Source organism: Acipenser ruthenus, chromosome 8, assembly GCF_902713425.1.
Source record: "Acipenser ruthenus chromosome 8, fAciRut3.2 maternal haplotype, whole genome shotgun sequence".
Classification (NCBI taxonomy): Eukaryota; Metazoa; Chordata; class Actinopteri; order Acipenseriformes; family Acipenseridae; genus Acipenser; species Acipenser ruthenus.
Window position 1 is genome coordinate 13,838,557 of NC_081196.1, and position 14,185 is coordinate 13,852,741.

The window sequence follows — 14,185 nt, forward strand, 5'->3', positions numbered from 1 at the left end:
TCTATGTATAATTTCAAGGGTAATTCTAGACTCCCAGTTATGTTTGATCTTTTTGCGATTATTACTTCTATTATATTCCTCTGTTACTTATATTATATTGCCAGGAACCCCATTCATAAGTTTAGTAAATGCACAGTGTTTTGATATTTGAGTTAAATGCTTGGATAATTGTTTTAGCAGTACTCAGCATTGTACTTTAGCAATTAAGAACAACTCTTAACCCATGATAACTAAACTATGCAACACTGTTGTAAAACAGACAAACACACACATTCATACATTCAAAGTGGGAAATAATGAAAATGTTAGCAGCTAATGCTTTCTAATGCTATTTTAACTGTAACCTATGTTTGAAAAATTGCCATTGAAATGTTTATATAGGGACATTTTTTGAATGCTCTATAGAATAGTGTGCACGTGCTGTGCTGTGGAAATGCTTCACTTGTTTTGAACCTATGCAAATGGATTCATAGCAGTACAAAATGTGCTTTAGATGGAATGTAAATCATATGTCAGTAAGTTCTTACTGCATTTTTTAAAATGCTGGTCACTCGCCGTGGAAATGTTTCTGTGCACATATATAGATGATAAAATCATTGCTAAAGAGTTTCAAACTCACAAGGTTAAGGACTCAAAAGTGTACAAACACTTATCCAGATAATATGCAAATCAGGCAAATGAGGGTGCTGTCTGGAGCATGGGGCTCCGTTCTATATGTTATAGAAACTTACTGTAATACACTTGTCATTGTACTCAATACATTCAGTAGGGCCACTTTATTTATACTTTTACATTTTTTCCGTTACATGAACATAAAAAAAAGTTCGAGTTCAAGTAAGCTGATACCTCTACACATTTTTTGTAGCGGTCGCAAACAACTGTTTGGACATTCAAACCCAAAATGCAAGATTAAGACTGACTACAAGATATTATGAAAAGTGAAGGAACTAAAGAGCATGTCTCTATATACCACAACAATTAGTTTAAAAAACAAAGACTTTAGGACCAATGCAACATATGTCTCATGTGGTATGTGTGCAATCATTACCTTCATCTGGATTTTTCTTTTTGTGGTGTACAGACATTCACAAGCAGAGGCAATTTAGATTATATTTCTTTCTGTCACACATAAATAATCTACTCAATCTACTGAAGAAAATATTGTTTTTAAAAATATACAATATTACATTTTACACCAGCTTACTTTATATATAACTTTCAGTTATTTGTTTAACTTTAATATACAAAATATTTGAATATTTTCCATATTCATTTAAATGGTTTTATACATAACAATATATCAATTACAGTTATGCACCATTAGAAACTATACAACAACACCATTAGTCCACAAACTAGGTGTGTGCATCAGTGATTTCTGGCTCCTCTGTAACTTTTTTTTAGTATAGATGAATTATTTGGAGATCTACAGACACAACCAATTAATTTAGAGATGTACAGATTTTTCATACCGTGTATGATGCGGACAGCAAATCGAAACATCACCTTTTCATTTTTATAAAGGCACTTGTAGAGCAAGAGTACATGCAACTAGCTCAAGTGTGCCTTATTAACCCTGCAGTCAAACCTGGAGTGAATCAAGCTGCTTTGCAACAGTTCTTGCTTTATGGTTTCATTCACACTAAGATTTAGAATAGTGCACCTTTTGTGAGCAAGGATACAGCGCATTTATACATTCATTGTTGGGCTTACTAACTCAAATGTTGCCTCAGTTGTAAAGGGGACAGAAATTACAGTTGCACACCCCCTAGTGGTCATTTTTAAAATCACTTCAGTCCAGAAATCCAGTTTGAAAAAGGATATTAGAAAAAGCACATAATGACAGAATATTAAATGGATTAGATATCACAGAAATGTAGCTTGTATACAGTATTCCTTTAACTTTATATTGAAGTAAATGTGCATGATCACATGCCTGTGGATTCAATGCAGTAACCCTTTAACTACTAAGATAAGCACATCTACATGGATCCATTCCCCTCTACACGCTGGCACACGTGTGCAGTGTCAGTCAGGTTCTTTTAAGCCTGCTAACATGACAACAGAAACAGAATCAGAACAATAACTACGTATTGGAATCCGAAGGAACTATTTTTTTCAAGAGGATGTACTTTCTTATAGCATCTTTTATTTCTTTATTCCTCAAGCAATAAATGATGGGATTGGCCAATGGCGTCAAAAAGCAATTGAAGACAGCGATGAGGACCCGTATATCAGAGGATACATTCCCAACCATTTCAAGGAGGTAAACTACTGCATTTGAGAAGAAGTAGGTAAGAACAACCAGCATGTGGGCGGAACAAGTTAAAAATGCCTTACGCCGACCATCAGCTGTTGCAATGCGAAAAACCGATCGGATTATTTTAATGTAGGAACACAAAATCATGAAAAATGGAATATATATTATAGCCATTGCAACTGCAAATGCTAGATTGATTACAAATGAAGTGTCTGAACAAGCCAAATGAACTACGTTTGGAAAATCACAGAACCAATAGATTACTTTGTTGGGCCCACAGTATGGCAATTGTACAGCATAAGTTACAGCTGGGACTGGTCCGAAAAACCCTAAAAACCACGTGATAGATATCAGTGCAGCACACATTCTGTTAGTAATGATTGTATTGTAATGCAGAGGTTTGCATATGGCAACATAACGATCATAAGCCATTGTGGTTAATAGAAAGCTTTCTGTGCATTGAGAACCTAGGAAGAAATACATTTGTAAAAAACATCCTGAAAATGAAATCATATCATCCTTCATGACAGTAATGGCTAACATCTTTGGAGTAATAGCTGTTACAACCACTATATCGAGAAAAGATAAATGACAAAGAAAGAAGTACATTGGTGTGTGAAGTCTTCGGTCCACTGCTACCAACAGTATAATCATGAGGTTTCCAGTTACAACAAGAAGATACACTATCAGAAGAGAAACAGAAAGCTCCGTGTAGAATTGCGCTAGACTGCTTTCTGCGCCGTTTATTTTAAACTGTGTGACGGTAAACACGGTTCCATTTGAATTCTGTTTGCTTTGGTTCATACTTTAACCTGAAAGAAAAAAGAACAGACAATAACTTACTTTAAATGTAACACATTGCGGCTATTGTGTGTCGTCCACTTACTCATAGAACAAGGATTCGCAATGTTTACATCTCGTTAACGACATTGGATTGCTTTTCGTTTTTTTTTTCTTTTCTATTTTCACAGTTTCATTGTACTTTGCAATCCATTAATTCACATTGGTAACTAATCATCCAAAAACCCGCCACCAGAGGCAACTCTAAATACTTAAAGCATACTGGCAGTAGCTGTTAATAGTTCATTTAATATAAATAGTGTTTTAAACACAGAAGAAGCAACAAATATTTTTGCTTTTAATATAGTAGGCTACTGTATAATAATAATAATAATAATAATAATAATAATAATAATAATAATAATAATAATAATAATAATAATTATTATTATTATTATTTTATTTTATAGCATCTTTCAAGGTGCTTTACAGGATTAAAATCACAATAATTATACACAAAATGGAGAAAGCAACTAGGTTAAAAATACAATAAACAGAAAATATAAACAGATAAGATCAAGAAATATCGCATATAAACAATTCAATCCCAACAAAGAATCACAAAATCCTAAATGTTACACAAAATATATCGTATATTACTATTGGTCCTATTTGTAGATAACTGTAGTAGAGTCATGCTAATTGAGACTGACGTTACAAAAACAGTGGATTTTTTCTGAAGTTTTAAATGTTTTTTGTGCCTTTCAGTCTTTATAGTACCTGTTTCTGTATACTGTGCAGCAGATAAACATACAGGTAAACAACATGCATATAATGCACATGTCGTTACTTTGTATTTTTACAAACAAGGTTAAATAACACAGTAACAATGATTTCATTTATATACTCTGTCTGTAAATTCCTGATTTTCAAAATGAAGAAATAGATCACTTACTTTGGATTTTGTTTCCTGTTACAGTGCATGTTTTACCACGGTGTCATCAGGACCGAAATGAAAATAAAAAAATTCTGCTGGAGTTTATACTGTGCTCCTTTGTGCCTCAACGCTACCACAGAGATTAGGCGCTGATTATGGTTCATTTGAAAACAACAGAAAAACAGCACTACGTTTACTTAGAGAGTCAAGGGTGCTAATTATCAGGGTTTCTTGAAGCAATCATTAAAAATAAATAAATGATAAAAGAGACAATGGCAATTAGAACTGGAAATTAACAAGATCTCCAAAGCTTTACCTTTGTGATTACCTGAGCAAGGAAAGTAATAACAAGTTGCAGGGATCTCTGAAAACATGACTGACAGGTGAACCAATCACACCTGTAAACACACTAGCCCATACCAAATCCACGAGTGAAATAGAAAACAATTTTACCATGTATGTGCAAAACTAATTTTTTTGTCCATCTATGCTCAACTGATAGTTTTCAAATTCTACTGGCACTGTGCACATTTCCACAAGATGCAAACTGCATTTTCAATCAAAGGCATTACAGCTAAAAAAAATCATTCCATAAAGTTTACATTTCATTTATTAAGTAGGTCACATGTGTAGTTTTGAAAGAAGCACATGCTATATCGAATATGTATTTTCATTTTTAAAATTACATCTGCATGAAAGAAAGCTCTTCATGTGCTATTTGCCCCCCACAGACTGCTGCTTCCCCTAATCACTATCTGTTCAGCCATTGACATGCTTTGACCTCAAAGACATTTTTGTAAAATAAAACTAGAAAGTGTAAATATAACAGACTATCTGCAAGTCAGGCATGTAAACGGATAGCATTCTTTATCCCAGTAAAGCAGTGGTACCCCCAAAATGTTTTAATTTTTCTAGGAATGACAAACAACTGTGGGTGGGACATTTATAGACCTCAACCAACTCAGACTCTTATTGAGGAGGCTGTGGATGAGGCATATGAAAGGAAGAAACTTCGGTACGCTCAACTAACTGCTGAAGCAGAACAGCGAGGATGGAGAGTCCAGGTTTACCCAGTGGAAGTGGGACACTCCACAACAGAGGATTTGTGGCACACTCCACAACCCGGTTTCTTAGAGACGTCATATTCAAGCGTCAAGAGTTGCGGAGCATAGTGAAGAACTTATCTGAAGCAGCAGAGAGGAGCAGCAACTGGCTCTGGTTGAGACGAAAAGAATAACTACTTGTAGGCTGGGCATTAGCCTTCACTACCACATTGAAAAACAATACAAAAAGCACAAACACTCACTCCCAAACTCATCCAACATACAAAGGATTTCTGGTTCATTATTTTTTAACTGCAGTCCTGCTCTGGGTCACAAGGGGTACATCCCACGGCTACCACCACATGTGACCACGGTAACGCCCAAGCTGTTATAGGCAGTAAAGAGACTCAGAGACAGAAAGCTACAGTTTGAGGGCGTATGCGCACGAGGGCCAAAATAAAAGTTTTAAACAAAAGAATAACTACTTGTAGGCTGGGCATTAGCCTTCACTACCACATTGAAAAACAATACAAAAATCACAGCACAAACACTCACCCCCAAACTCATCCAACAAACAAAGGATTTCTGGTTCCAATTACCTAATTGGGGAATGGCCACACGTGTGATTGCTGTCAGTTGGGCCTGAAAGTAAAGGAAACAAACCAAAAATCGGTAGTAAAAAAAAAAAGAGAAGATTAGATGCACAGCAGTTCATGGCCCTGCTGCAGGTGGTGCAGCAAAAGCAGATGACTGTGCTGGAAATAGAGACTACAGCGGCCAAGCAAGATGAAAGCTGAGGATGACCCTAAGGTGTACCTCTAACTATTTGAGGTAATGGCCACCAGTGGCCAGTGGCGCCGAGCAGGGGGCCTGCTACCTTATTTGCCAGTACCTGATCCAAGAAAGATGAATCTCAACAGGGCATCGATGCTTGAAAGGATGACTAGCCATGTCAGGTGTCCACAGGGATGTTCATACCTACCTGACGGCACAAATAAGCATTTCAATTGGCAGACGGATGGTCAAGGTAAGAGTGGGATTGTGTCCTTGTCTGCACTACCCTGTGTTTCTGGGACAAGACTGCGAGCAGTTTCTAGCTCTGTTAGCTCCTGCTGTCATCTCTCCTGACCCATTTGATGAGAAGGAGGAAACCATTGGCGATAGTTTCCCCTTCTAAGATCAAGCGGGGTACAGCATTGGGTCAGTCTGAGCCAGTGAAACTGGGAACTTTGGTGAGGGTTCTGAGGTGGACCTGGAGGAACCAGCGGTCAAAGCTGGCCCCTCTGGTTCTCCCATAACTTCATCAAGGATGCAACTCTTAGACCAAGCAGTCACAGTGAACAGTCGGGTGTTGACCCCAGACGAGCCATCGAATAACCTCCACTTTAAGTTAGTTTGAGATCTACTCGTGTTGGAGAATTAACTCAAACCAGTTGCTCGTTCTGAGGCCCTTCTGGGGCTATTTATTGTGGCTGGCTGATGCCTTTCCCCTAGCTGGCTGCTTGGGTTGGGAGAAATCCAAAGGCCATTTCACTCTGCTCTACATCTGTCAGGTGTGTTGCCGAGTAGCTTGTCAGGGTTTTCTTATGACCAGGGCACTTACTTCATGTCATGGCTGATAAGCGAGACTTTTGGGGATTAAGAGCATTAGAACGTTGGTCTACCACCCTCAGACTGACAGCCTAGTGGCGTGGTTTTATAATATATTGGAGGCTTCGCACATTGTTACATTGTCTGGAGGACCGCTTATCCAATTGCCATAAGACTTGATATAAACATTATTTAGCACCATTTATCGACAGTTTCAGATTCTGGAGAAATACAGAGATGTATGTGCAGCAGTGTGGAGTAGTGGTTAGGGCTCTGGACTCTTGACCAGAGGGTTCAATCCCCGGTTGGGGACACTGCTGCTGTACCCTTGAGCAAGGTACTTTACCTAGATTGTATAAATGGGTAATTGTATGTAAAAAAAAAAAATAATAATAATAATAATGTGATATCTTGTAACAATTGTAAGTTGTCCTGGATAAGGCTGTCTGCTAAGAAATAAATAATAATAATAATAGTATGTCTGCCAGTACATCTGTTTGTCACACTTACATTTCCACATAGACTGTATTTCCAAAGCTGCTTATGTAACTGTCAAGCGAGACTTTTGGGGATTAAGAGCATTAGAATGTTGGTCTACCACCCTCAGACTGACAGCCTAGTGGCGTGGTTTAATGAGACCCTAAATTGGTGTATGCCTGGTTTAGAGGATTATTAGGGGGTAAAATCCATTACCTCCAACCCTTAGTATTTGATATGACAACTCTCAGACCCCTTCCCCTTAGAACTTAAATGAAGAAATTACTTGTCTGTAGCATATCATTTAAAGGTATTATTAATTTAAATTAAGCAGTGATTTGTATTTTCAGGAGCAAATTGATTTTACAAAATTTTACAGAATTTAACAACCCAAATAATATAATTCAATTATAGCTAATTAATAATACATTGGTCTTGAATCCTAATGACATTATTATTATTATTATTATTATTATTATTATTATTATTATTATTATTATTATTATTATTATTATTATTATTGGAAGTCCTATTTAAATATCTGTATGAGTACTTTAACACTCTATTCACCAAAAATGAGAGCTATCGGTAACATGAAAATGTAGATCACAATGACCTATATCCTGACCTGACAGACAGCAGTTTACAGTCTATATCTATTTCTCACCCTGGTGGTAGTGCCTGGGTTCTGTGTTCTCCAGATGTAGTTCTCCTTCTCTATACCTTCTCAAGTGCAGTGATGTATTTTTTGTAGGTGACCAAACCTGCACACAGTATTCTAGGTGTGGTCTAACTAGGGCACAGTATAATCTTAGCATAACCTCTCTAGACTTGTGTTCCACGCTTTGTGCAATATAGCTTAACATTCTATTTGCCTTTTTAATTGCCTCACACATTGGCAAGATACTTCTAATGATGACTCCACTATAACCCTGAGATCCTCGCCCCCTATTTCCAATCTGTTCATTTTATAATTATAACATGGATTATTACGCACAATAAGCAATACTTTAAAAAAATGTTTATATGAAAATGAATTTGCCACAGGTTTTCCCAGTTACAGAGAAGGTCTGTTGGATTTTTATTACTATGGTAACTACAGTGCTCCCCCTTTATAATGCTGTAGAATCTCCAATTATTTTACCCCCGATTTTCTTCCAATTTGGAATGCCCAATTATTAATATTATTGTTTCTCCTTCACCGCGGAGATTCCCCACACAGCTCTGGGACCCGAGGCTCAGTGGGCGTCCTCCGATCCCACTGGCCAATCGGCGTCTTTTTACACCCAGGACCTCGAGAGCGGATGTCTGCAGGCTACCGGCCTTTGGAGGACAAAGACCAGCCCAGCAAATCTCCGCCCCCAAGCTCACTCGGCACCTAGCCTGTAGGAAGCTGCCAAAGCTGCCCAGCGAGAGGATTTGCAGAACCACCTGGAGACAGTCCAGCACGCAGTACAAGACAAGCAGTAGGAGCTAACTGAAATCAAGGCTCAGTTGGATCAAGTCAGCACCAAGTCTCAGAATAAAAATGAGCATTGCCGTCAACTGGAGAGCAACCCGAAGGAGAAGCTGTTGAACTTGGAGCAGAAGAGAGAGCAACTTGAAGGACAGGTTAAGCAACATGAGGCTGACCTCCAAGAAGTACAAATGAACAGAAAGTAGCTTTAACAGGACCTGGAGAAACGGATGAGACGGAGTTCAGAAACAGTGAACCAAGTGAAGAAACTCTGCAAGCTGCTGGAGGCAGAAAAGGGAGTGGTCCAATGCTCTTGAAGAAGCAAAACAACAGCTGACTAAGCAGGAAGAAGACAAGGTCAACCTTAAGCAAGACTTGGGGGAAGAGGAGTCGGGAGGCAAAGACACATCAGGAGGAACTGAGCAACAGAGTTCAGAAAACTCAACAGGAGAAAAAGTCATGCAAAACCTTTGACCATAGCTGTATATACCCTTCTTTACTTATCCGATATGTGGAATTCAGTGTCAGATACATATATAAAGGGATCCCTGTACAAAAAGAAAGACACATTTTTATTACACCTACCAGTGTGATTCACATAAACACATTTAAGTAAAAATAAAACTTATGAACAAGATCATCACAAATCTGATTTGCGATTGACCCAAAGGGTTTCTGTCTTAGGTCTACCTTTTTTAGATAACGGCTAGGGTATTCAGAAAATATAAAGCATCGTGAGTCACCAGTAATTACTTTATTATTATATTTGAAATTAGCACTGAAGACAAATTCAGCACTACATGTAAAACACATAATAAAACACAATGAAAACACCAGCACTGTGCTGGGAATGCATTTCAATATTCCTAATCCTTCTGTTTCTGTCTGTCTTAATATTGAGGGGCCATTTCAAGGTCTCTCAAGAACTAAGGAAATGGGAATTAGAACATATAAATGCTTATGGACACAAAGAAACAAAGGACTTAATAAGGACAATAGATCACTGAACCACTCTACACATTTTATAGTACTATCATTTATTTAATTTTGTATTTTTATCATTTATGTTCATTTAAATGTTCATGTATATTTTGTTTGGCTTTAACCTTGTTTTTTTCTTTCATTATACACTCTGATGCTATGTGAACAGCTTTTTTCACTACAAGTATAGAACTAAATTATACTCTTTTGCAGCAGAACTGTATTGATCCAACTGTGCTCTATTTTCCTTTTTAAGAAGTAATCATCTACACTATTTCTCTCAAATTCACTTGTACCTCATGAGGGAACCTATGTGGTATTGAAATCGTGTATACTTTCAACTTCTACAGTGTGTTGTTCCAAAGGTATCAACTTCCCCATTGTTTCTCCTTTTTCAATCGAGACAGTGGACGGCTGTATCAACTGTGAATCAAATCAATCCATGTTTTTGTTTGCTAAGCCTGTGTCAGACAAGTGTCCTCTGTAAACTCAAGTATCTCTTCTTGTAGCTCACATTGGTATATTGCAGGTTAGCATCAGCTTCCCTGTAGTTCAAATCTCTGCCATTATAGACTCAGATGAAATACCCTGCGAAGGCATAATATATTGGATATATAATATATTGGAGGCTTCGCACATTGTTACATTGTCTGGAGGACCGCTTATCCAATTGCCATAAGACTTGATATAAACATTATTTAGCACCATTTATCGACAGTTTCAGATTCTGGAGAAATACAGAGATGTATGTGCAGCAGTGTGGAGTAGTGGTTAGGGCTCTGGACTCTTGACCGGAGGGTTCAATCCCCGGTTGGGGACACTGCTGCTGTACCCTTGAGCAAGGTACTTTACCTAGATTGTATAAATGGGTAATTGTATGTAAAAAAAAATAAAATAATAATAATAATGTGATATCTTGTAACAATTGTAAGTTGTCCTGGATAAGGCTGTCTGCTAAGAAATAAATAATAATAATAATAGTATGTCTGCCAGTACATCTGTTTGTCACACTTACATTTCCACATAGACTGTATTTGCAAAGCTGCTTATGTAACTGTCAGGAAACATAATTATCTAAAGTTATTGAGAATATCAGATTATGGGGATAAGCTTACGGTCATTAAGATCACAGCATCCAATCCCCAGGTTGAAAAATATTTTAATACAAAATACTTTTCTTATAATAATCATAGTCGTTTAGCCTATTTTTCTATTAAAATTAATTGATTTGCAGTTAAGAATCGTACATATTTTACTGGACACATTTTTATGAAGTTTATTTTACAGTGTAGCGATTCTGATAGTCACAATGCTGAGTAACCAAAAACCACAGCAAGTATTAACTTACATAGTTAAAAAAAAAACAATCAACGCAGTTTAATTAGTAGAGGTAACAGGTGGGCACAACTTGAGCACAGCACATTAAGGAGTCCCTGGTGTGCTATGAGGGAATCTTAATAGAAATATTTAACAAATAATTACATTTTACCATCCTTGGAGTTACAAAAAAACAAAAAAAACCTGAAAGAGAGAAGACCAGTATAGAACACTCCTGTTACATCTGCTGTAAACCCAGATGGCCACGATTCACAAGTCAAATTGGAACGTTTCTGTAACATCATTCTAAAATCTTACAAAGTCATTGTAAACATGCTTTTTAATGCAATGTGCTTTTAATTATTGGTACATTCTTATGATGTGTGTTATATGAAATATTGACAGAGCCCCTCCTTAATTACCATAAAAAGACACTCACTGGCATGGCACTTAAAAGTTTTCTGTAAATCCTTGTCTAAATAAAAAAGGACAGGGTGAGGGGATTTTTTTTCTGGAATAATAGCACAACAATCATTATTATTATTATTATTTATTTCTTAGCAGACGCCCTTATCCAGGGCGACTTACAATTGTTACAAGATATCACATTATACAGGTATCACATTATTTTTACATACAATTACCCATTTATACAGTTGGGTTTTTACTGGAGCAATCTAGGTAAAGTACCTTGCTCAAGGGTACAACAGCAGTGTCCCACACTGGGGATTGAACCCACAACCCTCCGGTCAAGAGTCCAGAGCCCTAACCACTACTCCACACTGCTGCCCTATAGCATAGTTAATCATAGCATAGCTAATCATAGCATAGCTACCTCTCTTTTTGTTCTATAGCAAATGCAGCCCAGGTGTTCTCAAACTGGGTCCTGGGGACCCCCTATGTCTGCTGGTTTTCATTCCAACCGAGATCTCAATTACTAATAATTTACTTAATTACACCTTTTTACTTGTTTTCAGCTCTTAAACAGTTTCTGATTTCAAGTTAGGTAAAATATTTTATAAGTAACTTGAACTGCAACTGTTTAAGAGCTGTAAACAAGTAAAAGGGTCTAATTAAGCAAATTATTAGTTCAATTAAGGGTCTAGTCAAGTAATTGAGAGCTCGGCTGGAATGAAAACCAGCAGACACAGGGGGTCCCCAGGACCGGGTTTGAGAACCCCTGATGTAGCCAATATTGTTTTTGTGAATTGGTTTTGTGTTGTTTACACTTGGACAGTCCATTTGGATTTAGTGTATTGTTGTGTGGTTTTTTCTTCAAAAGTTATTTAGAGTACATTAAAGTTACTGTACACAGTCTTTAAAAAAATAACCAGCTGGGTCACACTACACTTATATTATTGTATTTTCACTCCACATTAACGACACACCATCACAAGACACAGCCCTGTGTTGTTCTTTTAATTGTACTTATTACATCTTAGATGTACATTTAGATTTAATTTGCCCCCTTGATAATGAGCACCCTTGACACTAATAAATGTAAGTGTTGTTTTTCTGTGCTGCTCAATTTAAATTCCAATCAACATCTTAACTCAGAGGCTATATTATAACTCACAGGAATATAGCCAAGCATTCATTTCATTTTGATCAACCAGTAAGAGGTCCACCAGAAAACCTGCAAAGTAAGTTACCGGTAGATCTAAAGATTAACTTTATCATTATTGCTAATTTGTAAACCGATAATACTGTATATAATATGTATATGTCATTACTTTCAATATATAACACATAAGAGTTAGTATAATTTTATATATATATATATATATATATATATATATATATATATATATATATATATATATATATATATAAAATAGACAACAGGCTTTAAATTCTAATATTGTATTTTGTCTTTTGTTACAGCTCAAAAAACTGAAGATTTGTTACCAATTGTATCTGTTTCTAACAGTCTTTTTTTATTATTATTATTTATGAATTGTATTTGTTAATCCATTTAGAACATGAAATGTAACATCACTTTTTTTTTAAACACTTTTGTAAGCGGATGGCATGTTACTTAAATTAATTGTAATATCAGTGATGGTTTTATGCCAGATGTATGCTCTTTTCGCAGTAACATTAGAAGATAATTTGGTAAGTAATAATGTTTAAGAAGCGAAACATACAATAATGTTTTGTATTTTGTCTTCCAGATATGTTCCAGTTGCCGGATTCTAACAGGAGCAATTTTACAGTCAGAGAGTTTGTCATTGTTGGTGGAGAACGGAGTCTTGAAGAACACTTTACAGAACTTTCTGTCTCCCTTCTGTTGGGCTACCTTATAACTTTGATAGGGAACCTTGTGATTATAGTTTTGGTACTGATAGACCACAGACTTCACACCCCAATGTATTATTTTCTTTGTAATTTGTCTTTTGTTGACATATTGATAACAACGGCTGTTATCCCCAAAATGTTAGCAGTATGTTTGATGAATGACAATGTGATTTCATTTGAGGGATGCTTTTTACAGATGTATTGCTTTCTGTCTTTTGAATGTACTGAATGCTTTCTTCTGACTGCGATGGCCTATGACCGGTACATTGCCATATGTAAGCCCCTGCATTATAGTACTATTATTACAGAGAGAATGTGTGTCATACTTGTAGCAATCGCCTGGTTTTTAGGGTTGTTAGGGCCATTCACGTCAGTGATTTTAGCTGCTCAGTTGCCATTTTGTGGACCAAACAAACTAATCTATTGGTTTTGTGATTACCCACCTGTTGTTAAACTGGCCTGTACAGACACGACATTTCTAATCGATCTGGCCCTTGCAATTGCAATGATTATAGTTTATATTCCATGGTTGATAATTGTTTCGTCTTACATTAGAATAATTATATGCATTTTCAGAATACCACCTGGTGAAGGTCGCCGTAAGGCTTTTTCAACTTGTTCTTCACATCTCATTGTTGTTCTTACATATTTTCTTTCCATTGGATTTGTTTACATTGTTGTCAAGATTGAAAATATATCCTCTGATACACGCACCTTACTCGCTGTATGCAACTGCTTCATAACCCCAATGGCAAACCCCATCATTTATAGTTTAAGAAATAAAGAAATAAGAGATTCTTTTGTAAGACACACTGCAATAAATAAAGTGTTTCCTTGAAGTCTATATACTTACTGTATTTGTGTCAGTGGTTTCATACCTATATTAATTTATTTAAAGAAAACCTAATACTCATGTTGGATCAAATTTTTAGACAGGAGCTTGGGTGTTCAACAAAAATACAACTACTCTGATACAAACCCTAAATAAAATATATGCTTCACCTATTCATTTCCCTGTAACACAGTAACTGGAATTTAGTAAAAAG

General features: G+C 36.5%; 2 protein-coding genes across 2 annotated transcripts; one reads left to right on the forward strand and one right to left on the reverse strand.

Moving 5' to 3' along the window:
- Nucleotides 1-2,086: 2,086 nt before the first annotated feature.
- Nucleotides 2,087-3,064, reverse strand: LOC117406267 (olfactory receptor 6N1-like). The gene has a single exon (XM_034010207.3). The coding sequence runs from the start codon at nt 3,062-3,064 to the stop codon at nt 2,087-2,089; it is 978 nt and encodes a 325-aa protein (XP_033866098.2).
- LOC117406266 (olfactory receptor 6N1-like) lies at nt 2,187-13,977 on the forward strand. Its single transcript, XM_034923274.2, has 2 exons — nt 2,187-2,294; nt 13,016-13,977. Exon 2 carries the CDS (start codon nt 13,018-13,020, stop codon nt 13,975-13,977), a length of 960 nt encoding a protein of 319 aa, XP_034779165.1. The 5' UTR covers nt 2,187-2,294; nt 13,016-13,017.
- The last annotated feature ends 208 nt before the right edge of the window (nt 13,978-14,185 follow it).